The 25,640-nt window shown below is 38.9% G+C and overlaps 2 protein-coding genes across 4 annotated transcripts in view; one reads left to right on the top strand and one right to left on the bottom strand.

The window, feature by feature from the left end:
* The window catches only part of ENPP3 (ectonucleotide pyrophosphatase/phosphodiesterase 3), an 80,330-nt gene extending 76,396 nt beyond the window's left edge, over positions 1-3,934 (bottom strand). The window contains exon 1 of the mRNA XM_047859054.1: positions 3,869-3,934. Within this exon, the coding sequence (XP_047715010.1) occupies positions 3,869-3,880 (12 nt within the window). The 5' untranslated portion in view covers positions 3,881-3,934. The remainder of the gene's footprint in view (positions 1-3,868) is intronic.
* Positions 3,935-14,395: 10,461 nt separating this feature from the next.
* MED23 (mediator complex subunit 23) overlaps positions 14,396-25,640 on the top strand; it is a 45,667-nt gene continuing 34,422 nt past the window's right edge. For all 3 annotated transcript variants that reach the window (XR_007152234.1, XM_047859228.1, XM_047859227.1), the window contains exons 1-9: positions 14,396-14,612; positions 14,957-14,988; positions 15,151-15,238; positions 17,934-18,058; positions 19,057-19,168; positions 21,300-21,398; positions 22,000-22,101; positions 22,691-22,760; positions 24,235-24,347. Coding sequence is in view for 2 of the 3 variants with exons in the window: in XM_047859228.1 (XP_047715184.1) it covers positions 14,565-14,612; positions 14,957-14,988; positions 15,151-15,238; positions 17,934-18,058; positions 19,057-19,168; positions 21,300-21,398; positions 22,000-22,101; positions 22,691-22,760; positions 24,235-24,347 (789 nt within the window). In the remaining variant the exon portion in view is untranslated. The remainder of the gene's footprint in view (positions 14,613-14,956; positions 14,989-15,150; positions 15,239-17,933; positions 18,059-19,056; positions 19,169-21,299; positions 21,399-21,999; positions 22,102-22,690; positions 22,761-24,234; positions 24,348-25,640) is intronic.

Genomic DNA, 25,640 nt, shown 5'->3' with positions numbered 1-25,640 from the left:
GCCATGTTTCCTTTTAAGGGTTTGTGCTGTTCTTTCTCAGCTCAGGATACCACCCCCCCCCCCAACTTTACCTTCATGCCTAACCAGTGGAAGTACCCGCATGAGTTGCTGACACAGAAGAAATGAGTTTTAGAAGAAGATGCCATAGAGATAACCTAAACCTAAATCAAAGTCCAAAGCCTTCTTTACATGGACAGCAAAGAAGTAAACAAAAACATGTTTGGATGCCTTTGGCAAAAGGTTCTCTGCACAGGATAGACTTAGAAATACCCCAAGTAGTTTTTTTTAATTTTAGTTTTTATTGTTTAAATCCTGAAGCCCAGTGCACTTCAACTGAATTAGAATCTTCTGGATTTGGGGCTAAAATATCCCTCCAAGCCATTTTATATGTAACCAAGTTCAGTGTAAACACTTCATTTTGAGCAGCACATGCACTTTTGAATTCTCTTTTGCAAATATTTACTACGGATTCTATTTAAACTTTAGGTTTAAGATAAGACTAGAGGACCTCTAGAGCTTGACTACTTGCCCAAGATCACCTTGGTTAGTGCTCTCAGAAGTCAGATTCTGCCTGGTGTGGAAACTGCCACTTCAGGGGGTACTGTTGTCATCATTGCTGTTGTAGCAAACATTGTAAGAAAGAAAAATCCAGTCTACACCACAATTTGTATCAAAATTAGGAGATTCCTAGGAATTATGGATTTTATCTAGTTTTCTGACATATAGCTTCAATTTTTCTATTTGCACTTACGACAGTCTATCTAGTCTGCCTTGACTCTCAATAACAGTGCTCTTACTTTTACCTTCCTCTCTGTGATGGTAGTTTTGCACATCAGTTTGGCTAAGCTACGGTACCCAGTTATTTAACCAAAAGCTAATCGAGGATATTGCCATGATGGTTTTTTCTGTAAAGGTGGTAATATCTACAGTCATTTGTCTTTTAATGAAAGAAGATTACCCTTAATAATGTTGGTGGCTTTCCATCCAGTTTCAGACTAAAAGAACAAGAAATTTTGCCTCAAGATTACACCATCAGCCCAAGTTTCCAGCCTGTCTGCCTGCCCTGCCCTGTAAGTTTCAGACTTGCTAGCCCCCACAATCAAGTGAGTCAATTCCTTTCTCTCTCTCTTCTCTGTCTCTCTCTGTCTCTCTCTCTGTCTCTCTCTCTCTCTCTCTCTCTCTCTCTCTCTCTCTCTGTGTGTGTGTGTGTGTGTGTGTGTGTGTGTGTGTCTTTCTCTGTCCACCTCCCTATCCCTCTCCCTCTCCCCCTCCCCCCCACCTCCACCTTGTTCTGTTTCTCTGGAGAATCTTGACTGATACATCCTTTGAACATCTCACATTTTTCCTTCTTTTTAAGACTTTACCTTATTTTAAACTCCCTTCCTTATTTGGCCCTCCAGGATCTATTATCTTGGTTTTTGTCTTCTTGATTTCTAACTTTTTGTCTTGGTATTTTCTATAATAATTTGTATACTTTGACTCCAGAAGTCTTACCTGGTACTGATACCCCAGTTGCACTCAAATGCTCCTTGCTGGTACTCTCCATGATGTCACTTGATTCTATACCAACTTTGTTCACCAGAATACCACCGACTCTGGCTCTGTGTTTTTGTTATTATATTCATTACCTCTCCCCACTGCCCAAACTTCCTTCCTCTCTGCTTCTACCCTCATCCTCTATCTTCTTTCAACCCTGAGAACACAAAAACACCAGATAAGAAAGTCAAGTGGCCTCTGATAAAGTCTTGCCTGTCTCACTTACTGGTTGACTCTTAACACCAAATTCTACATTTTAAGGTGCTCTCAAATTATCTCAAAATTACTAAATTAATGGAAAAATATCTTAGTCCTTCAGATCCTGAGGTGAGTAAACCTCAGGGAATTTACCTGAGACACTTACACGCAGGAGTAGTAGAGACGTTAGATTGTCCAGTCTCTAGTCATATTTTCTGCTATTAGCGATTCCCCTAAATGAACCCTAACCCCAACCTTTTTTGAGTGTCTCAAGTCTTTTTTTTTTTTTTTTAATTTTTTTAACGTTTATTTATTTTTGAGACAGAGAGAGACAGAGCATGAACAGGGGAGGGGCAGAGAGAGAGAGGGAGACACAGAATCGGAAACAGGCTCCAGGCTCCGAGCCATCAGCCCAGAGCCTGATGCGGGGCTCGAACTCACAGACCGCGAGATCGTGACCCGGCTGAAGTCGGACGCTTAACCGACTGCGCCACCCAGGTGCCCCTCAAGTCTTAAAACTTATTCCCAACAGGGGCACCTGGGTGGCTCAGTTGGTTAAGCATCCAACTATGGCTCAGGTCATCATCTCACTGTTCATGAATTTGAGCCCCATGTCAGGCTCTGTGCTGATAGCTCAGTGCCTGGAGCCTGCTTCGGACTCTGCGCCTCCCTCTCTCTCTCCCTGCCCCCACTCATGCTCTGTCTCTGTCTCTCTCTCTCTCAAAAATAAATAAACATTAAAAAGAAAAACTTATTCCTAACAGTTCACCTGAGCATTGGACTCTGGACAAATCCACACCTTCCATGCAACTTAGACTTTGGAATACAGTCACCTGGATCTGATCCTATTACTCTCTAAGTTACTTGAACCTTGTAAGCCACTGTATTCTTTACCCCTGTAAAAAATTAGAACAATCTGCACCTTCTGGGTTCTCTGAAAGCTTCCCTGTGCAGACTGTAATACTTAATGGCTTAGAACACTTATCCTCTCAAAGGCAGCGATCATTACATCTCCTACCAATCATAAATATTTCTCACACTCTACAAGGTCCTTGTGCCCACAGAATACTGAGAACTTTTCTAAAATCAAAGAAAAAAACAGCAAGTATGCTGCTGTCTTGGGAAAGCCCCGGGGGCATGCCAACATCAACTTCCTTAAGGCTCATAAACCTGTCCTTCCTGGTTCCAGCACTAGAGCTTTGGTGGTAGTTGGACAAGCCAGACTGGGAAGGCCCAGAGAAACTGGATACACTGAGGGAGGTGGTGAAGTTGAGGCAGATACTGGGCTCAGGCCCAGCAGTAGGAAGAAGTCCGTTAAAATTGAAAGACTTCAAATAACACAATAACAGAGGGGCAGGTGGCCAACTTCAAGGAGGGCCTCTTTTAAGGAAAAGGCAAAAAAAACCTACAGAGAGGTTGACGAGCATGCCTAGCAAGCAAAAAGCTACCCTGATAGGCAGTTCCTTAGTATAGGAAAGGCAGATGCTAGTCTTTGGCCAGTGAAGATCCCGTATTGGAGCTAATTCCAGGACTGGCAGTCCAGGTGGGACTGGTGTTAGCAATGCTGAACCAGGGCTGGAAGGCAACATTTTACCTGAAGGTCAAAAGCTCAGTGTGGGCCTCAGGACCCAAGTTCTCAAAACTGAAATATAAGTAAATAAATAAAGTGTCTGGGTTACTAGACATCCAAACTATGACTATAATAAAGTAAAATCAATTCCCATAGCTTGAGATCAATATTTTGCAGTACTATGTGTGTGAAATGACATTTTCCAACATAAAACACATAATATCTCATTGCCAATAAACACAGTTGAACATTTATAATCAACTTAGAGATAGGGAACAGTAATTTTGAACCTCAGGTAAATAAAACATTTTCTCTATAATTATTGTGTTTTGAATTTTATCAATAAAAAATTGCAAAAATTTATTTAACTTAGTATATAAATATGCACACATCTCTGATTTTATATACATAACTACATAATATCTTTAGTTTTGCTTTTTGGCTCATAATGTTTAAAATATTTACTAACTGGACCTTTACAGTATTGCTAATCCCTAATCTACCCCTAAATTCTCCCAAGTTTCAAAGACTGCCACTTACTTACCCAGCCACTAATGTACTTACCCAGAGAAACATTCACCAGCCTGTCATTTGAACCACCAATTACCATCTCTTGTGATTCAGAAGTCAGGAAGCTGGTCTGATGCCTCCTAAAGCATTGCAATTATTTTCTACTGAATAATCAACATTTCTAAGGTCGTCTCTAGGTCCTGGAACACTATTTCTCTTACTTTGTCTCAAGTGCAGAAATATGGCCCAGGAATGTCAGAATTCTAAGACTCTTTCCTATTCACTTCAAAACTCAGAAATAATTTTACTTCCAAAAATTTTCCAAGCTTTAGTAGGCTCTTCGTGTTTTCAATGTTCTCAAGTGGACCTCATTTGTGACTGAAGTTCTAGAGACATCTCCAGGAAGACATCCTAAAACTAGAGGGCTATCATACTACCTGAGTTCTCCAAGGCTATCCAAGGTCTATGAACGTATAGGCTGTGGGTTTGTTCTACTTCTCTGAAGCCTGGAAGGAATTGAATTATTTCCCAAAACTCTGGAATCTCTCTGGCATGTCAGCTCCATGCAGGCAGGAACAAGTTCAGTTTTGGCTTGCCATTTGGTCCATTATCTGTCACAATGGCCAGCACCTAGAAGACATTCAATAGACACTTGTTAAGTAAATCATTAATGGTTTCAGAAACAACCTGGGAGGTCTAAGCCCACTCTCATAAATGTCTAATAAACCAAATTATAATAAATTATGATAACTTCATTAGATATAACTTCGTATGTGATCCACATCTTTTCCTACATCTATAGCATTTCAGAAATAGCTATCACTTCAGAGGTAAGACTTGCCCATGAAATAAAAGCCCTTTGGATGCTTTCGTTTAATTCAGAGTAACAAATAACAACTGAGCACCATCAAGCCCTAGGTTTTATGCCAGGTGATGCAAGAATGTTTAGCATCTACTCTAAAGATCTTCTGTCTGGCAGAAGAGACATTTTTAACCATAATACAGTGTGATATGTGCTATCTTAGTTGCATTAATGAAGTGCTACAGGAATGGAGGAGGAAATAATTGAAATTTTCTCAGAGACAGGGTGCCTGCGTGACTCAGTTGATTAAGCATCAGACTTTAGCTCAGGTCATGATCTCACGGTTTGTGGGTGTGAGCCCCATGTCGGACTCTGTGCTGACAGCTCAGAGCCTGGAGTCTGCTTCAGATTCTGTGTCTCCCTCTCTCTCTCTGACCCTCCTTTGCTCACACTCTGTCTCTGTCTCTCAAAAATAAATAAAAATGTTAATTTTTTTTTAATTTCCTCAGAGAATTCAGAAGGTATCAACATTAGTTTGCTAGGACTGCCATGACAAAATACCCCAGATTGGGTGGCTTAAACTACAGAAATTTATTTTCTCACAAGTCTGGAAGCTGGAAGTCCAAGACCAAGTTGATGCAGAGCTGGCTTCTCCTAAGGCCCCTCTCCTTGGCTTACAGATGACCACCTTCTCTCTATGACTTTGCATGGCTGGCTCTCTGTGCATGCACCTGTCTGATGTCTCTGTCTGCATCCCAATCTTCTTTCCTTCAAAGGACACTAGCCATATCGGTTAGGGCCTACCCTATTGACCTCATTTTAACTCAATTACCTTTTTAAAGACTCTGTTTCCAAATACAGTCCTATTCTACAGTACTAGGACTTCAACATATGAATTTTAGGGAAACAAATAATGCCATAACTTAAGAGTTAACATTTCTAATAAACATTATCTGACTTAAAAAGTAACTCAAGCACTATTGGTGAGTAGCAGGATCATAAGTCCCATCACCCATGCCATTTATGTTTAGAGAACAGTCTTTGCTCAGGTTTTGTGCACCTGCATGTGTAGGCTTCAAGGGAAGGCCAGTGAGCCACTTGAAATTATGCACAAACTTGAATTTGTGAATATGTGTATGCATATGGATATGTGTGTATTTGCTTTCTCTATAGCTTACATCAGGCAAAGAGCTAAACCTTGTAGAAAACACTTTAAAGGAGATAACAGGACCAACATGGCATGAGAATTGAGACAAAACCAAATTGAAGGACATTCTGCAAAACTATCTACCTGGAATATTCAAAAATGTCAATTTTATGAGGTGGGGACAGGGAGGGGTTACAGAACTGTAATTTGAAAGGCGGCTACAGAAATCTAACAACTAAATGCAAGATGAGATCCCTGATTGGATCCTGGAAGAATAAAATGGAAAAAAAAAAGATCATTGGAGGACAGTATGGAGACAATGGAGGAGATGTGAGTATGGATGCATTCCAGGTAATAGTATTATATTGATGTATAATTTCCTGAGTGTGATGAGTGTATTGTGGCTAGAAAATTTGGGTCCTACATGCATGACTTTCAGAAGGCACATGGTGAAATATTTCAGGTTGAAGTTATGATGTCTGTAAATAATTCTCAAATAGTTCACAGAGAGATAATTAGATTGGTGGAGAGAGGGAGAGGGGCAGAGAAAAGTGAGAGAGAGGAAGAGACAGATAAATAGTAAATGTGGTAAAATGTTTGGAAAATGTGTTGATTGAAAAATTCTTCAAATTTTCTCCATGTTTTAAATTTTTCAAAATAAAAGTTTCGGGGAAAAGGAATAGTTTTTTGAGGAAGCTAACAGAGGATCTGCTCTCCTCCATCTTCCAAACGAGGGAGTATATTGAGGAAGAGGAAGCCATGAAGCTGAGCACACGGAAGATGTCATGTAGGAGAAGGCAAAAGAGAATCACCAGGATGCTATCTGTCCCCTCCCCCAACACACACACATACACAGTAGTCGTGTGGCAGGTATGACAACAGCCAATCCAGACAGGCAGAGGATCCAGGAGGATGTCCCTAACAGGAAGATGAAGTTTATAAATACCTTACGTGTCTAGTTCCTGAGAGGAGATTTACATGTCAGGCAGAGGTTTCTGGATGAATTAGCAATAGTCACATCCAAAACTAAGCAAAGAAGAAAACCAAAAAAAAACCCCACAAGATAATTATTAACTCCAAATACAAAACGAAAAATTGTACAGAAAAGGAAAATGCAATCACAATGCACTGTGTTGCTAAGTTGTAAATAATAGCTACAGAGTCAGAACAGTATGAATGGTCTGCAATTATCTACACAACAAATTCTGATATATGAGTAGGTTGGAGAAGGAGGAAATGTGAGGCGTGTCCAAGAACACTAAATGTTTGTCTTTCACGGTAACAAGTTGAAATATAATATCTAAAACTGAAACAGCAAGAAATAGTTGCGATGAAGCATGATATTCAGAAAAAGAATTGCAAGTGACTAACTTCTGAGAAAGGGAAGTTAAAGATGAGGAGGAGCTTGGTTGAAAACTTATTTTTTTAACATAAGCTTTGGAGAATTTTTCATTTTTTTAAATATTTACAGATAGTATTTTGAAAAATAATAACAGCAAAAAGGAGTTAAGAATTATATTAATAGTATTATAAATTGATTTCATGGTGTTTAACCAGAAAATTAAAGTTTTTAATTCTGGACAACACAATGAACACTACTAGCATGAGTCAAAGTACTGTTTGAATCAAATCATCTCTATACAAATAAAATGATCCAGGAAAAATGACGTTTTTACATGGCAAAAATAAATGATAAAAATCAAAATCCTTTAGGCTGTGAAATCTGTGTGGTATGATTTAGAAAATGATACATTTGGAGTTAAAAATCCATTCTTTCAAAAGAAAGAAAAAAGAAGTCGCTGGGATTGGAGAAATTTAAACTGTGAGTCTGTAGGAAAGGAAAAGCCAAAGAAGGATCTAAAGTCAAAGAGTTACATGATGGAAGATGTGCTTTCAGAATATTTACCTGTATCTGGAGAATAGAGTAGACTGGAATGAGGAGAGATGAAAATAGAGGCACCTCGTAGGTATGGCTGTCGCATTCCTAGAGTGAAGTGACAAGCTCAATGAAACCAATGGAAACAGGGAGGTGTTGGGTTTGAGAAATATGACAGCAGCACCTCTGAACTTAGAGACCAATTCCAAACTAGTAGAAGAGGGATGCCCTTGGCAGAGAGGGGCACCAGAAATGTCTAGTGTTCTAGAAAGATTAGGTTTTGGACCTAATAAGGTTGAATTCTTTAGGGGAAATACATGTTGAAATCTTCAGCATTGAAAATGAAGAGACTACCTTCTAGGAAAGAAGTCTCTACTCTATTTTTATAAGTATCACTTTAAAATAAATAGTCAATCTCTTCTATCTCTTTAGGTAGCCAATATTGACAGTTAGGCATTTAGATTAGTTTTCTGTGGCTGCTGTAGCAAATTGCCACAAACTTAGTGGCTTAGTACAACACAAATTTATTTTAAAGTTCTGTTTGTTACAAGTGTGATACAGGTCTCACTGGGCTAAAACCAAAGTGTCAACAGAGCTGGGTTCCCTTCTGGAGGCTCTCAGGGGAGAATCGGGTTCATTAACTTTTCTAGCTTCTGGAAGCCACTCACAGGCCTTGGCTAATGGTTCCCTTTCTGCATATTCTAAGCCAGAAATCTCACATCGCTTTGACTATTCTTTCTTAGTCACATCTTCTGATTCTCCAACTCCCTCTTCTACTTTTAAGGATCCTTTTGATTACATTGGATCTATTCAGATAATCCAGGGTAATCCCCCTTGTTTATGGTCAGGTGATTAGCAATCTTAATTCCATATGCAACTTTAATTCCCCTGTGCCATGAAATCTAACATCTTTTCAGGCTCTGGGGATTGGGACATGGAAATCCTTGGGGGGGCAATTATTTTGCCCATCAGAGGCAAAAATACTTCCATACTTTCTCCTGATACATGCGAACACATGTCTATACAGATAGATAGTGGTTGACGTTTTCTTTCTTCCCTTCCTCCCTTCTTCTCTTCCTCCCTCCTTCCCTTCTTCCTTCCTCCCCTCCCAGGCTTTCTCCCTTCTCTCCTCCCTTCTTTCCTTCCCAAGAGAAGTGGAATTGTGGTGTGTGTAGTTAAAAAGAGCAGTCATCAAGATTATCCTCACTTTTGACACCCATTCCAAGTTTGGGAGTCCCTAAGACAGCACTTAGGTTTGATAATTTTCTAGAAAGACTCATGTTATACCCATGGGTATGGTTTATTATAACTAAAAGATACAGATGGAGATCAGCCAAGGGAAAAAGGCACATAGCACAGGGTCCAGGGAAGTTCCAGTTGTTCTCCTCCCATGAAGTTGTGGACAGCATTACTTTCCTGGCATCAATACATGACAACATACATGAAACATTACTGACCAGTGAAGTTTGCTTGAGCCCAGTGTCCAGAGATTATTGGGGATCCATCATGCAGGTATGGCTGACACCCATGTAGCCAAACTCAACCTCCAGTGCCTCCAGAGGTTGACCTCATGAGCCAACCTTCCTCACTCCAAATCACACTGTCAGACTGTTTGGGGTAACCCAAGGGCCCCAGGAAAACCAAAACACTTCTATCAGGCATGACATTCAAAGGGATTAAACATTATCCTTCAGAATTCAAGGGCAAAGGCCAGATCTCTTTTTGGTCAAAGTTAAATTCTTTTCCTATTGAGGATCATATAATCCTCATTACTGCACAATGTCTTCTGTCCCCACTCCTGCATTACATCACAAAAACCTACACTGAGATGGTTAGATGAGGTTCCTTTGTAAGATTTCCCAGAACAGCTCTCCAGTGATATCCTTCCAGTCTTATAACAACAGGATAATTTCCTCTTTAACTATCCACGCATTAAGCAAAGATTCAATGTCTCCACCAAAGGTCTTATCCATGAGATAAGGATTTGCTCCCACCTTTCTTTTTTAAGCTTATTTATTTATTTTGAGAGAGACAGAGACAGTATGAATGGTGGAGGGTCACAGAGAGAGGGAGACAGAGAATCCCTAGCAGGGATTCTGCACTGACAGTGCAGAGCCAGATACAGGCTCCAACCCACAAAACTGTGAGATCGTGACCCGATCGAAAACCAAGAGCCGGACACTTAACCGACTGAGTTACCCAAGCACCTCTCCCATCTTTTAAATTTATATTATAGTTTTCCTACACAACTTGAACGCTGCTAATGGTCCCAGCCATCTTGGAGTGAAGGAGTTCTAAAAAGTGCATAAATTCCCAAGAGCTATTGAGGCTTGATAGCTTACCGTATGCCTGATGCTAGACTGAATCCTTTGAACACATTCACTTTTCTTACCCACAGGACTTAGGTGTTTTGCAGATAGTAAAATTGAAGCTTCAAGAAATTAAGGGGTTTGCTACTTGTTTAGTTAAGTGGGATGTGTCAGGATGTGAACCTAGGCTATCTAATGCCAGAGTCCATTTGTCTTGAGTGAGTGTGTGTGTAACTACAACTATATATGTAGACTCAGGTCACTCAGAAAGATTGACATGGGAGCTTAACAGACTCTTCCAGTCTTCGTGTCATCTCCATTCCATGTGAAAACCCCATCTCTAGCCTTTGCATTGGGGAGACTGTTCTCAGGTTAATTAACTTTACTTCTCGCTCCAGAATCTAGAAAGAACAGGCTTCCAGCATTCCTGGTCTAGCATCCTCTACCCTGCTCCTGTCATCCATGTGCAATGGTTCATTCCCCAGAAGTAGGTCAAAGTTGCCCGCCTCAAAAACCACCAAATGCTGATTCCTCACCAATGGGATTTTTATGGGTAAGCTAATGGGATTTTCATTTCATTGATGACTCCGTGAGATCATTTATCTGATTGGAACCTGGAACCCAGCCTACTCTCCACACCTTCCTTTACAATATCAATAGTCTTTCATTCATCATTTATTCATTCATTCATTTTATGACATTTACTACAATTTGGAATAGAAAACATGACTATACAGATGATGCCTTTATGTTGCTCACAGACTTATGGAGTATTCCTCCTCTCTAATTCCTTCCTCCCAAGGTCCTAAACGACTTCATCTCTACCCTCAACATGTAGGGTTTCCCACTCCCCATTACATTTGCTATCTCCATTCCTTAGGGAGGTAGGTGTACCCCCAGACCCTTAAATCTAGCCCAGTATTTCTTCTAAACCATATGCTTATTATTATTTTTTGTGTCTTTCTTATAATTTATAAACCCAAAGCAGTCATCTCATCAGCTGCTGACTCAGACTCCACACTGTGGCTTTCAGGGCCCTCCAATTCTGAAAGGTGTCTACCCTGGCCTCACTCTCCGGGCTGATCAAACTGTTTATCTTGAGTCCAGCACGAACAATGATCTGAATGTACCAGCTTTTTTTCAGAGATGTCCTGGCTGTTCTCAGTTCGTTCCAGTCTTGCTGGTCACCTCTATTTTCATTTCTGCCTTTATTTGTTTCCTGACTTAGTGACTGTTCCCAGCACCAAGCCTCCACCTTGAACCAATCTAGTTGCACTGGTTTGACCATTAGCACATTTCCCTAGGTGCAGTTTTACATTTGCACTTTCACTCAGTCTGCTTTGACCTGCTCCCAGTAATTTCCTTCCTGCTGAAGGCTTGGTCATCTTTGAGGAAAACTAAGACAGTTGGTACATTACTCATTCAAGCATACCTCCAGCCAGTCCTTTCCTTGTATGCTTTTTTTCCCCCCTTCTAGTGAACGTTTAGTGATTTGACATTTTCTGCTAAGGAAATTATATGCCATTTTATAGAAATTTCAAGCTAAGGATTTAGAGGAATATTTTAATTGAAGGGACTGACTCTTGGTTATGGCATACAGAATTAACAAAACCACTCTGTCACTGAGGACTGGTATCATTAAATACTGCTGAAAAAGTAAAAGACCTAAATAAATGGAGAGATCCACTGTGTTTGTGGACTAAAAGACTCAATATTATTTAGGTATCAATTATCCCAAAATTATTCTATAGATTCAATTTAATCCCAATAAAAATTCTAGGTTTTTTTTTTTTTGGTCAAATTGAGAAGCTGATTCTAAAATTTATATGGAAATGCAAAGACATAGGGGCGCCTGAGTGGCTCAGTTGGTAAAGCAACCAACTCTTGGTTTCCGCTCAGACCATGATCCCAGGGTCCAGAGATAGAGCCCCGCTTTGGGAGTGCTGGGCACAGAGCCTATATTGAGATTTTCTCTCTCCCTCCTTCTGCCTTTCCCCCACTCACATGCACGTACTCTCTCTCTCTCAAAAATAAATAATTAAATTTTTTTAAAATTCAGAATGAGAAATGAATAATATATTTCGGGTTCCTGGGTGGCTCAGTCCATTGAGCATCCAACTCTTGATTTAGGTTCAGGTCATGATCCAAGGATCCTGGGTTCCAGGCCCTCCTCTGGCTCCTCGCTGAGCATGATGCCTGCTTAAGATACTCTCTCTCTCTCTCTCTCTCTCTCCCGCCCCTCTTTCTCTTCCCCCCTCTGTCTCTCAACAAAAAAATTAAAAAAGAAATGAGCAAAGGACCTAGAATAACCAAAATAAGCTTGAAAAAATAATAAAACTGGAGAACTTAGGCTACCCTATTTTGAGACTTGCTAATAAGCTACAGCAATTGAGACAATATGATACTGGCATAACAGTTGGAACCCTCACACATTTGTAGTATTAGAATATAAAAATGGTAAAAACCATTTTGGGGAACTGTTTGGCAATTTATTATAAAATTAAACATATACTTCCCATATGACCCCAAAATTGTGTTCCTAGGCATTTACCTAAGAGAAAAGATAACATATGTCTGCTTGAAGACTTGCTCAAGAATGTTTATAGCAACTTTAATCAAATTATTCAAAAACTGAGAATAATCTAAATGCCTCCTAACAGGTGAATTGATAAATAATCTGTAGTATACTACAGATTGACATACATGGATGGTTCTCCAAATATACAGTTATGTGAAAGAAGCTAGGCACAAAAGAATACATACTGTGTGATTCCAGTTATATAAACTTCAAGAACATGCAAATTAATTCATGGTTACATAAGTTAAAACAGTGTTTGGGGGTTTGGCTGCAAAGGAACACCAGGAACTTCCTGGTGTGATAAATATACTCCATCTCTTCACTGAATTGGCAGTTAGACCAGTGTAAACATTTGTCAAGATTCATGGATCTGTACATGCAAAATGTATGTATTTCATTGTTTATAGATTACACATCAAATGAAGAGATTAATATCAGGGGAAACACATGAAGGTATAGGAATAGATGGTCAATTTTTATTCAATGGATGGAACATCAGCAAGCATGTTATAAAAATTAATTTGTATTTGGTTACAAAAAAAATATAATTCTTTCTTGACCATTCTTCCTTTTTAACTATACAAGCCCTGACCAATATTGAGATTTCAAGCATTTGCTAAGAACACACTCATTTGGAAACAGAGTGAAAGCCTGGAAGTCTGCTAGACAGTAACTGAAAACTGTCTTAAAAGTGTATCTGGGGCCATCTGGGTGGCTCAGTCGGTTAAGGGTCCGACTCTTGATTTCGGGTCAGGTCATGATCTCAAGGTTCTTGACATCAAGTCCTGCATTGGCTGTGCTGACAGGCTGACAGCGGGAACCTGCTTGGGATTCTCTCTCTCCACCCTTCTCCTTGTCTCTGCCCCTCCTCACCCCAAACAAACTTAAGAAAAGGTACATCTGATCAAAGATAGTCCAAAATAAGATAGTCTGTTTAGCACACACAAAAAATCTGGTCTGCCATTCTTCTAGCTTGGATATTTTACAAAATTGATTACTGCATTATGGTTCATTAAGTACCTAACATTGTGTCTAGCTCTGAGCAAAGGGTGAACAAATATTTCATAAATGAAGTACTCCACTACTTATGCACCAAGGTGTTAAATGAAGATAAAGAAGAGACCCTAAATCAGCTTAACTGAGGAGGGCAGGCTTCCAGGAATATGTCAAACTGATGCTTGAAAAAATAAAGTGGTGAGTGAGGGGTACACTCCACAGTGCACTTAGCCACTGATTTGACCATGCCAGTAGATCAGCCTTCCTATTTGCCAACCCTTCTCCACCGCTACCCTCACCAAAGAGGCTAGGTATTCAGTAATAGGTAATAAATAACATTTATTATTTTATATGATTATAACTAAAAATGGTAGATATTATTATTTGATTATTCTAATTAAAAATCAGTAATAATGCGTTCATTTATTTTTTCAACCTTTTTTGAAAGCCTGCTATGTGTCACGCACTGTGCAAGGCACTGAAATTACCGTACTTGAGAAGGTATGGTCCCTGTCGTCAAGAAAGGTGTGGTTTCAAATCCAGCCTCCAGAAAGTCAGCAGGTGACAGACGTCATGTTCACCTAGGTTGCAGGAGGAGCATTTCTCCCTGGCTGCCATTCCCTGGGCTCCAAGCTTTTTTCCTTCCCAGGAGGCAAAAGCATCTGAGCCGGAAGCATCTCCCGCTCCAGCCGGGAGGTGGCGACCTGCAGCCGACGACGCCTCGGGGTACTTAGGTTCAAAGCTCCACTTGGGGGCGCTCTCGTCTGGCTCGCAGGCCGCCCTTCTCCACGGGCGGAACATTTGGCTGGGTCTCTGGTTTCTGCAGGTTTCATAATCCGCACGCACCCGGCACTTCCGGGCTTCCGGGCAGACTCCTGCGGTTTGCTGGGCCTCGAAAGGGGAGCCTTTCCGCTGAGCGCTAGAGAAAGCGACTCCTGAGAGTCCAGGTTTCCGGCGGGCGTCTCCGCCCCTCTGCCCCTCAATTCCCGGAGCTCGGGTCTAACCCGGGCCGCTCGCTGGGCGTCCTAGGAAGGCAGGGGCGATGGTCCAAATGGAGACGCAACTGCAGAGCATTTTTGAGGACGTGGTGGTGAGTGGAGCCACCAGGGATAAAGGGCAGTGGCCGGGCGAGGGGGACACTCGGTGGCTGACTCAAGGAACCCGGTCCAGGCAACCTGTCCCCTTCCTCTCCTTTGTTGTGACACCGTGCATGTCCGCAAGGGTTTAAGAATCTCCAACAGCTGTCAACTTCAAAGTCGCCTTTGAAATCCACAATACCCTTCGTGACAGACCAGGCCGGGGTTGTTATTTTGTGTGTGTCTCTGATTGAGTTGATTTGTCCTATGTTACATTGTAGTGTTTTTCTCGAGGAGGTCCCTCCTTTTTTCTTCTTCTTTTGTTTGTTTTACATCGTTTACTTTTCGTTTTTTACAGAAAACGGAAATTATAGAAGAGGCTTTTCCTGGGTGAGTATATATGCATGGCAGATTTTTGTGTTTTTACATGAGTGTATTTTTGTAAGATTTTACTTTGGTTTGTCTTGGAGATATATAAGATCCATAAGATTCTGGTTATGTTGAATTACCGTTTTAGAACTAGTAGCCAATAATCTGACTTTTGTGTTTTAGAATGTTTATGGACACCCCTGAAGATGAAAAAACAAAACTAATTAGCTGTTTGGGGGCCTTCAGACAGTTTTGGGGTGGTCTTTCTCAGGTGAGCACTGCATTTTTACGACATTCAGCTGATGATTTTTGATGCCTTCTTTTTTACATTATTTTGTTGTTGCTGTTAAGGTATTTCTGGAAAGGGAGAAATAAGTTTGTCAATATTTTTTATTTGTATATTCGGGCTTCCATTTGTTTCCATTTGTATTCTTCTAGTGGAGAACCAGTACTGAGAAGTCAAGTTGATAACAGCACAGTGTGAGATGTCTTTAAAAATCTCCCCCATGTTAGATTATATAAAACCATTTTCATCCTATTTTGATTTATTTGGTGCAAGGGAAAAGAGCTGTGGTAGAAGTGTAAAAGATACAAATTTCATTCATTTTCTCAACAAAGGAGCTACAAAGCATTGATACAAAGATACTATGATCAAAGATACTATAGTAAAGGTACAAAAAAATGCCACAATAAGGATACTATAATAAAGATACTAAGATATTACAATAAAAACAAGGAAAGGAGCAGCAAAACTTAGTAACAAAGAACAGTCACCAGAAAATATGTTCATGAAAAAGACAAAATGTGTGATCCTTAAAGAGCTGCTGTTCCTGTAGTGTATTATCTTCTCATGGTGCATTATTTGTAGGAAAATGAGAACCGTTCCCATTTAAGCCACTGGTGATAAGACTTGCTGCTCAAACATGGGTTACATAATGGCATATATTCTCTTTTATTTATTTATTTATTTATTTATTTATTTATTTATTTATTTATTTTTTATTAGAGACCCTGAGAGGAGGAGAGGGGCAGAGGGACAGAGGGGGAGAAAGAGACAGAGAGAGAGTGTCTTAAGCAGGCTCCATGCTCAGCACACAGCCCGATGCTAAACTTGATTACTTGACCCTGAGATCATGACCTGAGCCAAAATCAAGAGTCGGATGCTCAACTGACTGAGCCACCCAGGCGCCCCGGCATATATTCATTAAAAAAAAAAAATGTTTTAATTACTTTCTAATAGGTAATATATTCATATGACTCCAAATGCAAAAGGTACCAAAAAGGGGGACCCTACGAATAGCCTGCCTTCTATCTTTCTTAACTTAATCACCTACTTTTTCATGTCAGCAGCCAGTATCCCCAGTTTGTTGCCTTCTGGAAGTATTTTACACATGTAGAATCAATTTTATAAAACATTCATATAATGTGTACACTGTTCATTAGCACCTTTTTTCCTCTTACTATTAAATTCTGAAAGTAATTCTACATTAATCCATTGAAATTCTCCATTAATCCATTAATTCTACTAATCCAAGTTACTTCTGCCTTTCATACAGTAGCATAATCCATCATATGACTGTACCTTCCTTTATTTAACCAGTCTCCTACTGAGTGACATTTAGGTTATTTGTTAGGTTATTTAAACAATACTAAATGAATAACAATACTTTAAACAGTACTAAAATGAATAATATTCTGCATAGGACACTGTGCAGAATAAATTCCTGAAAGTAGTATTGGTAGGTTAGAGGGTATGTCTATTTATAATTTTTATACAGATTGCCTAACAGCTTTTCCTAAGGGTCATACCAGGCAAGGGGAGAATAAGCGTACCTGTTCCCAGCCTCACAGTAGGGTGTTAATGAATGTTTCTTGATGTTTACCAATCTAAAACAGGAGAAATTATATCTCATCATGGTTTATTTTGCATTTCTCTAATATCGAACATCTTTTCAACATATTTTAATTTTTAAATAATTTATTAAACATTTTATGGATTAAGGATGGCCTGTGTGTTCAAGAAGTTTATATTCTAATGGGGGAGCCAGGAAGAAAATAGATATTTCTTTTTTTTTTTTTTTAAATTTTTTTTAATTTTTTTTTTTTTTAATTTATTTTTGAGACTGAGACAGAGACAGAGCATGAACGGGGGAGGGTCAGAGAGAGGGAGACACAGAATCTGAAACAGGCTCCAGGCTCTGAGCTGTCAGCACAGAGCCCGACGCGGGGCTCGAACTCACGGACTGCGAGATCATGACCTGAGTCGAAGTCGGCCGCTTAACCGACTGAGCCACCCAGGTGCCCCAGAAAATAGATATTTCTAAATCAGCATTATATTTTCAACAATAGAAGTGTGTTTGAGGGACAGTAGTAGTGCGGAAGAGGAGGACATGTAGGTCCCTCTTGAGGGTATCCTAGAAGACAAACTGATATGGGTACTACATTTTGGTATCAGGTTATACAAGTCTAGAAATTTGATATGTCATTGGATTCATAATTAGGCTCTTAGGGATTAGATTTCACACAATTCTCATGAGGCTGATATACTGACTCACAGTGGATCCCCCCCCCCCCGGCCCAATGACAGGAATGTTTATATCTGCCATTAAGGGCATTGCTTACGATTTCTTACACAGTACACAGTCTTTGTTAGTGCTTTCTACTGACCATGAAAATACTAAGAAAATCTTACTCCTTCTGGCAGTCTCATGTAATAAAAATAGTGGGAATTTAATCTATAGAATTGTATTGATTTTAAGCTTAATATGACTGAAATACTAAATCTGAATTTTTTCATTTTGTCTTTTTTTTTTTTAATTGTTTTCATTCATGAATGTTTATAGTGGAGTATTTCATTCATAGTCTTGATATACTCCCAGGTATATTAGCCATTTGTTAGCTATGTATATGGCTATATATAAAATATCACTTTGGGCCTAAAATATAATCATTTTTTAATTTTCCAGGAATCTCATGAACAGTGCATCCAGTGGATTGTTAAATTTATTCATGGCCAGCATAGTCCTAAAAGAATTTCTTTTCTTTATGACTGCTTAGCGATGGCAGTGGAGACTGGTCTCCTTCCACCCAGGTATGTTTACTGATAGAGCAATCCAAAGAATTTTTTTTATTAATATTTGGAAATTGATCCAGGTTGTTAGAGTAAAAGAATGAAAAAGGAGGTTAGGCTCAACAAGTAATCCTTCATAAAACGTCAGGTTTTAGTTTCTAGGATATAGTATTCTTAGAATTGTGTACATAAAAGCTCAAAACCAGGCAGGCTTTGCCTTTCAACTCAGGAGCTAGGATCACTTAACTTTTCCTGCACAGTGAACTACGTGAACACATTGTGACTTAAAACAATAATAATCCTCTTATTAACACTCATGGTTGCAATGATTGACTGAGTTCAGTAGGCAGTTTTTCTCAGGATCTTGAGATTGCAGTCAGATGGTAGCTATGGCTATAGTTATCACAAAGGTTTCCCCATTCATGTCTGGTGGTTGATGCCTGGCTGTCATCTGAGACTTTAGCTGGGACTATCATCTGGAATCTATACATGCCCTCTCCTCGTGATCTGGACTTTCTCACAGCATGATGGCACCCAACACAAGCATTCAAAAGAAGGCTAGAGAGAAGCTACATTACCTTGCCCTGGATGTCATAAGCACCCGTTTTGCCATAATCTTAGGCCTGCCCAGATTTTAGGGAAGAGAGTGTAGACCCTTCTCCCACCTCTTCATGGGAGTAGTGTCAGTGTCACACTTTAAAAGAGCGTGTGGGATTGAAAATCTTGTTTCAGCCATCTTGGAAAAATACAATCTACCGCAAACTGATAGATGGTAAGCATTTCATCTATAGTTTCTGGTAGATTTCTGTCTAGTAAGAATATACACAATATTATCGTGTTCTGTTTTGTGTTCTTTCACTTAAGTGAAAAAAATGTACATAATTTTTTAAAGTACATATGAAAAGTAATGTTCCTTTCTCAGAAATGCTATGATAAATACAAAGAATACACAGACCTTGGCTGTTAGAGAATTTGAAAAATTCTGTTGTGTAACTGGAATGGGTATTCTTATTTTCTAGGATGGTTTGTGAATCCCTGATAAACTCTGACACACTGGAATGGGAAAGAACGCAGCTTTGGGCCTTAACATTTAAACTAGTTCGGAAAATAATTGGGGGAGTGGATTACAAGGTATTTTTTCCTAATTATAAAAAGTAATCACTTTCAGACATAATTGATTTTTAGTGTGTAGATCTTAATTTCAGATGGAATAAATGAAATGGAAGCATTTATTTATTTATTTATTTTTTAAATTTTTTTTTCAACGTTTATTTATTTTTGGGACAGAGAGAGACAGAGCATGAACGGGGGGGAGGGGCAGAGAGAGAGGGAGACACAGAATCAGAAACAGGCTCCAGGCTCTGAGCCATCAGCCCAGAGCCTGATGCGGGGCTCGAACTCACGGACCGCGAGATCGTGACCTGGCTGAAGTCTGACGCTTAACCGACTGCGCCACCCAGGCGCCCCTGGAAGCATTTATTTTTTGTTGTATTTCCTAAAGGAACTTAAAATTGCTCAGTGTTTCCCATAGCTTCTCTGCTCTCCTCCCAACATTCTTTTTATTTTTAAATTAAAAAAAATTTTTTTTAATGTTATTTATTTTTGACAGAGAGAGAGACAGAGCATGAGCAGGGGAGGGCCAGAGAGAGAGAGGGGGAGACACAGAATCTGAAGCAGGCTCCAGGCTCTGAGCTGTCAGCACAGAGCTCGATGTGGGGCTCGAACTCACAGACCATGAGATCATGACCTGAGCCGAAGTCGGACTCTCAACCGACTGAGCCACCCGGGCACCCCTCTCCTCCCAGCATTCTTAAAAATTCCAGTCCTAATATATATGATGAGTAGGGAAGTCACCAGCAGACTCTGTTGCCTTTTCATGTCACAGATCTTACAATGTTGCGCCCCTTTCAAATGAAAGAACACAGAGCAGGGGCATGTGAAACCATGAAGGGATGTAGTCATCAGCTGCTAAAGGGAGCAAGCCCTGTTTCACCTCTGCTTTGACCTCCTTTGACCACATATGCTTCAGCGCTCTTCTCTTGACCCAGAATAACAGCACACACTCTCACTGTGTCTCGTAATACAACTCAGGGTCTCCCTTGCTGCAAACACCATTCTCCTTCATTCAGACTACCTTTGTTATTGTCCTTTTTTTTTTTTTTTAATTTTTCTTTTTCAACGTTTATTTATTTTTGGGACAGAGAGAGACAGAGCATGAACGGGGGAGGGGCAGAGAGAGAGGGAGACACAGAATCGGAAACAGGCTCCAGGCTCTGAGCCATCAGCCCAGAGGCTGACGCGGGGCTCGAACTCCCGGACCGCGAGATCGTGACCTGGCTGAAGTTGGACGCTTAACCGACTGCGCCACCCAGGCGCCCCATTAGAATTAATTCTAAGAAATTAATTAGAATTAGAATTAATTCTAAGAAACTTTTTTCTTTCTATCTTTTTTTAATTTTCTCTTTACTTACACTTCACTTTCCTTAGCAGGTTTACTTGGAGTTTTTGCTTTCTTCACTTGATCTTAGCCAAAAAGCCGAGAAGCGATGGAGTTTTTGCTTTCTAATTTGTAGGATGCCTTATAATTTTTTTTCTAATTTCTTTCATGTGTATGTTTTGTCTCTTTTTTGCAAGACTGATCACACAGTTCATACTCAATAAATGCATGTTAAATGAAATTTTTTCTCTATATATCTGATTCTGCTCTGAAATAAGGCAACTAGTAATAGATAGGAGATGACCAATTAACAGAATAGCCTTATTGGATAAGTTTGAGTGATTAGGTATGTGATGGATGAGAAGGGGGAGTAAAGTTAGAATACGACAAAGCGAGTAAGCAGAAGGGATCACCTGCCAGAAAATTTAATATTATGGCTCATGTCTCAGAGTGTTTTCGAGTTCTATTTAAATATATTTTTGTAAGCTCAAATTAAACTTTTTGGACTCTCATAACAATAGAAAGTGTAGTAATGTTGTGAGGGTCCGAAAAACTTAGCAGAGTGTGGACTGATTTTTATTTGTAAGTAACTTTCTTTGTTCATTCATATTGTAGGACATTCTTTAGAATTCTGTTTTGCAACATGACTCTTCTCTTGGGTTAATCTTAGGGACTTAAATGTTAGCTCTGATTCAGAAAAATTGAAAATGTGACATTGAAGGTAACATTTTTTTTTCTGATTATGTGATGTTGAAATTTTTAGGTGTTTTAACTAGCACAGGGGGCACTACTTAGTTTTAACCTATGTGTTTTTTCTTATATCAGGGTGTTCGAGATCTCTTAAAAGTGATTTTGGAGAAAATCTTGACAATTCCCAATACAGTGAGCTCAGCTGTTGTACAGCAGCTTCTAGCAGCAAGAGAGGTAATTTAGGACATGTTTGCAATTCATTGATCATAATCTCAAAAAAGTCTATGTTTATATAGATCTGTGCCTTTAAAATATATGGTAGTTTGTGAACTGTTCCATTTGGGTACTTCTACAAAAATCACTTCTAGTTTTACTGTTTATTATATTTTTATGATATGATTAAAATGTATTTTACTTTTATTGTATTTCTAATGAAAATTTTAATTAAGTCATAGCTTTTTATTATGAAAACAATATAGACTTAAAGTATTTTCAGCTGTTACAAGACCATAGCCTGTGGACCACTGAAAGATCTTTGTGCTTAGTAACTAATGTTGCAAGAGTTGTTACTTTGATCTGTTGCTTTCCTCTTAGAGGCTACCAATATTTAAAGCAAGGTTATTTACTAACATCCATTTCATTGTCCATGAATCTTCATTTTTAGAGATTCTTGCACATATAAATGAATTCTTTTATGCTATAGTGTAAGCCCATTAAACCCATAATATCATATCTTTGCTTTTAATATCTTTGTTCTTGTTGCCACTGTTGCATTTAAAGGGCTTATCTGTGGAACTAATCAAGAACAATAACATTGCTCTTTTATTTTTCTTAGGTTATAGCATATATCTTGGAAAGAAATGCCTGTCTATTACCAGCCTATTTTGCAGTCACAGAGATCAGGAAACTATATCCTGAGGGAAAACTTCCACACTGGGTAAATCTGATATTTTCTATATTTTTAAATAGAAATTTTAATCAAAAATAGTTATATTAATCTAATTTTTGTGGGTTTTTTAACTTATTTTTTTTTAAATTTACATCCAAATTAGTTAGCATATAGTGCAACAATGATTTCAAGAGTAGATTCCTTAGTGCCCTTACCCATTTAGCCCATCCCCCCTCCCACAACCCCTCCCGTTATATTAATCTAATTTTTGTGTGCTTATTTTCAAAATGGTCACTTTTATCCCGAGATAAAATGTGCTTTTTTTTTTTTTTATCATTATAATGTATTTGTTTTATTTTTCTGCTATCTTCTTGAGACAGTTTCTATATCATGTGTTAAAATATACCAGCTTCATCAAATAGCTAAGGACATGGTGGTATGATTTGGCTTAATTCAGGGACAGACGAACTGGGAAGTAATTCTTTGTAAGGAAGTATAAGAGGACTAACTTTTGAGTCATTTTTATATGCTAGGTATTGTATTAAATCTTAACATATTGTCTCATTTTATATAAACGATGGTTATATTCAGAGCAGTCTTGATTTTATTTTTGTACTTGTTTTTGTTTTGTTTTTAGTTACTTGGAAACTTGGTATCAGACTTTGTGGATACCTTCAGGCCTACAGCAAGGATAAACTCCATTTGTGGTAGGATTATAATTTAAAATACACTAAATAATACCTGGTTTTTAGTCAGCTACTGAACAAAATTTGCAGATGTACCTTACACATGTCCTAGTGGTTTGTTATTTTGATAATTCTGTAGAAGCTTAATAATAGCCATTTCCTTGTTTTCAGGTACTTTTTGTGTTGAGTGTAGGGAGGAAAAAACAGGTGTCTGGACTAGGTCTAAGTTTCAGGTGGAATCATTCTAGAAGATGTTTTTCCTGGTGAAAAGAGGGAACTTTTTTTAGAGCTAGTAAAGCCCCATGGAATCTCCAGGCAACTAGAAGTCTCAACCGATCTGTCCCTCTGAGGCCATAGTACACAAAACTATCAGGTTCTTTCAGCCCATTCCAATTCACACTTCTGTTCTATACTTCATTTCTTTTGTTTTTCATTTTTTCATGTTTTGTTAGACTCTCAGAATTTTTTTATTTATTTTTTCCTTAGATTGTTCTTTTTGAGAAAAAGAGAGCAGGGGAGGGGCAGAGAAAGAGAATCTGAAGCAGTCTCCACTACCAGCACTGAGCCTGATGCAGGACTTGATCTCACAACCCTGAGATCATGACCTAAGCTGAAATCAAGAGTAGGACATTTAACTGACTTAGCCACCCAGGCACCCCTCAGAATTTTCTTTTAAAAATAATCATGTGATTTGGCAATTTGTGCAGTGCGCAGCAGTGTTTGGGTGTATAGACCATTATTTAGTTGATGACCAAATTTTCAGCACTTCTTGTGAGTCAGGTGCTATTCTAGATTGGAAATACAAAAATAAAGCAAACAGACACTAGACAGATAGTTCTCAGACGTCTAGCTTTTGTAACTGAGTGGATATTGGTATCATTTAATGAATTCTAGAAGTGGTGCAGATTTGAGAAGCATGATGAGTTCAACTTAAGATGTGTTAAGCTTGAGGTGCCTGTGGGACATCCAAGTGACAATATTCATTAGGCAGTCGGGTATCTGAGTTGATGGTCATATGCTACATCTAAGGCCTCTAGGAACATCATGTGTAAAGTGAATCATGTTGACCCTAGACTAGAGATCTGTAAACTTTTTATATAAATGGTGATATAGTAAATATTTTAGGCTTTAGGAGCCATTCAATCTGTTGGAACTACTCAGCTCTGTCATTGTGGTGCAAAAGCATCAGCGTTCCAGTAAGACTTTACAAAAACAGGCGGCAAGCTGCATCTGGCCCACGGATTATAGTTTGCTATCTCTAACCTAGATACTTGGACAAATGTAACATTTTTGAATTTGGAATGTCTGTACAATTGGTCTTCGACCATCTGGACTAAAAATAATCAAAGAAAATTCCCGAAATTTAACTACAAGCTTTTTACAATCAGTGTCTGATTCAGCCCAGATATTTATTAAATATTCACAGAATGGTCAAAGGACCAGGCATTTCTGTGTTCATGTTTACTTAAAAACATTTTTTTTGTAATACATACAGGCCGCTGCAGCCTTCTGCCAGTTGTAAATAACTCGGGAGCCATTTGTAACTCGTGGAAATTGGATCCTGCAACTCTTCGTTTTCCCTTGAAAGGCCTCTTGCCATATGATAAGGTATGTAGATAAATCTAATGGAATTTTCGATCCATCTAACAGCCTTCATCCTGGATTATTTGATGTGTTGTGCTAAATTCTCTCTTCATAGGCTGAAGAAGTACATATTTAATGAAAAATGGTTTGTGGTTTATCATGTGATTCTAGTATCCAATTATTCCCTGTGGTTTGTGATATTGTGGATGTTTATGCTCCAGTGGACAAAGCACATAGACTAAGAAAACTGAATCTTTAAGTAGAATCCTTGTTTTTATTTTTCCTTTACAAAGTGAGGACCAAAAATGAATTTGTGTGGTTCTTAAAATTTGAAGAGTGAGCCTCTCCTTTGTTAGATTTTTTATTTTTATTTTTTTAAGTTTCTTTAAGTAATCTCTACACCCAACATGGGGCTTGAACTCACAACCCCAAGATCAAGAGTCACATGCTCTTCTGACTGAGCCAGCCAGGTGCCCTGACTTTTGTTAGATTTTTTAAAGAGGGGATGGAAAGGACAAAAGTGGAATAGAGTATTCCCAAAGGAGAAAAATCTATAAGTATCAATAAAATGAAGCATGGCATACAGATACAACACTATACTGAAATTTGATAGATTCATTATAGTATGGTTGAAATGGTTACAGAGCAGGGTATGGGGAAGACTGGATATTTTTCATGTAAATGTTTCGTGTCAAAAATGATGTACAGAGCGATTAGGAAACTTGCTCAGAAGTGAGGAGAGTGAATAGTGAAACTAAGGTCACAATTCTGAGTTCTCGGCATATTAGTCAGCAAACTTTGGAATGTGAAAGAGTGGTAAACTACATGGAATTTATAGTTACCATGATAGCAATGATATTGAAAATAGATAAATAAATTATGCACTTACTGTATGCCCAGCACTACTCTAAGAACTTTTTTGCAATAACCCTTATTCTCGACTATCGTCTTAGTGTCTCCATTATACATATGATGCAACTGAGACAGAGTGGGGTAGCAGTTTGGCTAAGGCCCCTTGTTTAGGAAATGGTAGAGTCAGTATTTGAACTCAGACAATCTGATTCCAGAATCTACACTCTTAACCCCTTTACTATCAAGTCATTTCCCTCTAAATTTGGAAGTAGTGTTTATATTAACACTATGAAAGTGATTGGAAACTGCCTCCATTCCTTTGGTTAGATTTCTGAGCAGAAGATTCTTTCCTTACAGTGATGCTTAAGACTTTCATGTGACTGTAACTGAAGTCATTTCAAAATTTAACCTTTGTATGACCTTGGGCAAGTCCCTTCATCTCAGTTTTATCACCTATCAAATGAG

This window comes from Prionailurus viverrinus, chromosome B2, assembly GCF_022837055.1.
Source record: "Prionailurus viverrinus isolate Anna chromosome B2, UM_Priviv_1.0, whole genome shotgun sequence".
In the NCBI taxonomy this organism is placed as follows: Eukaryota; Metazoa; Chordata; class Mammalia; order Carnivora; family Felidae; genus Prionailurus; species Prionailurus viverrinus.
The sequence above is the reverse complement of the archived record's forward strand: the minus strand, read 5'-3'. Positions and strand labels throughout refer to the sequence as shown.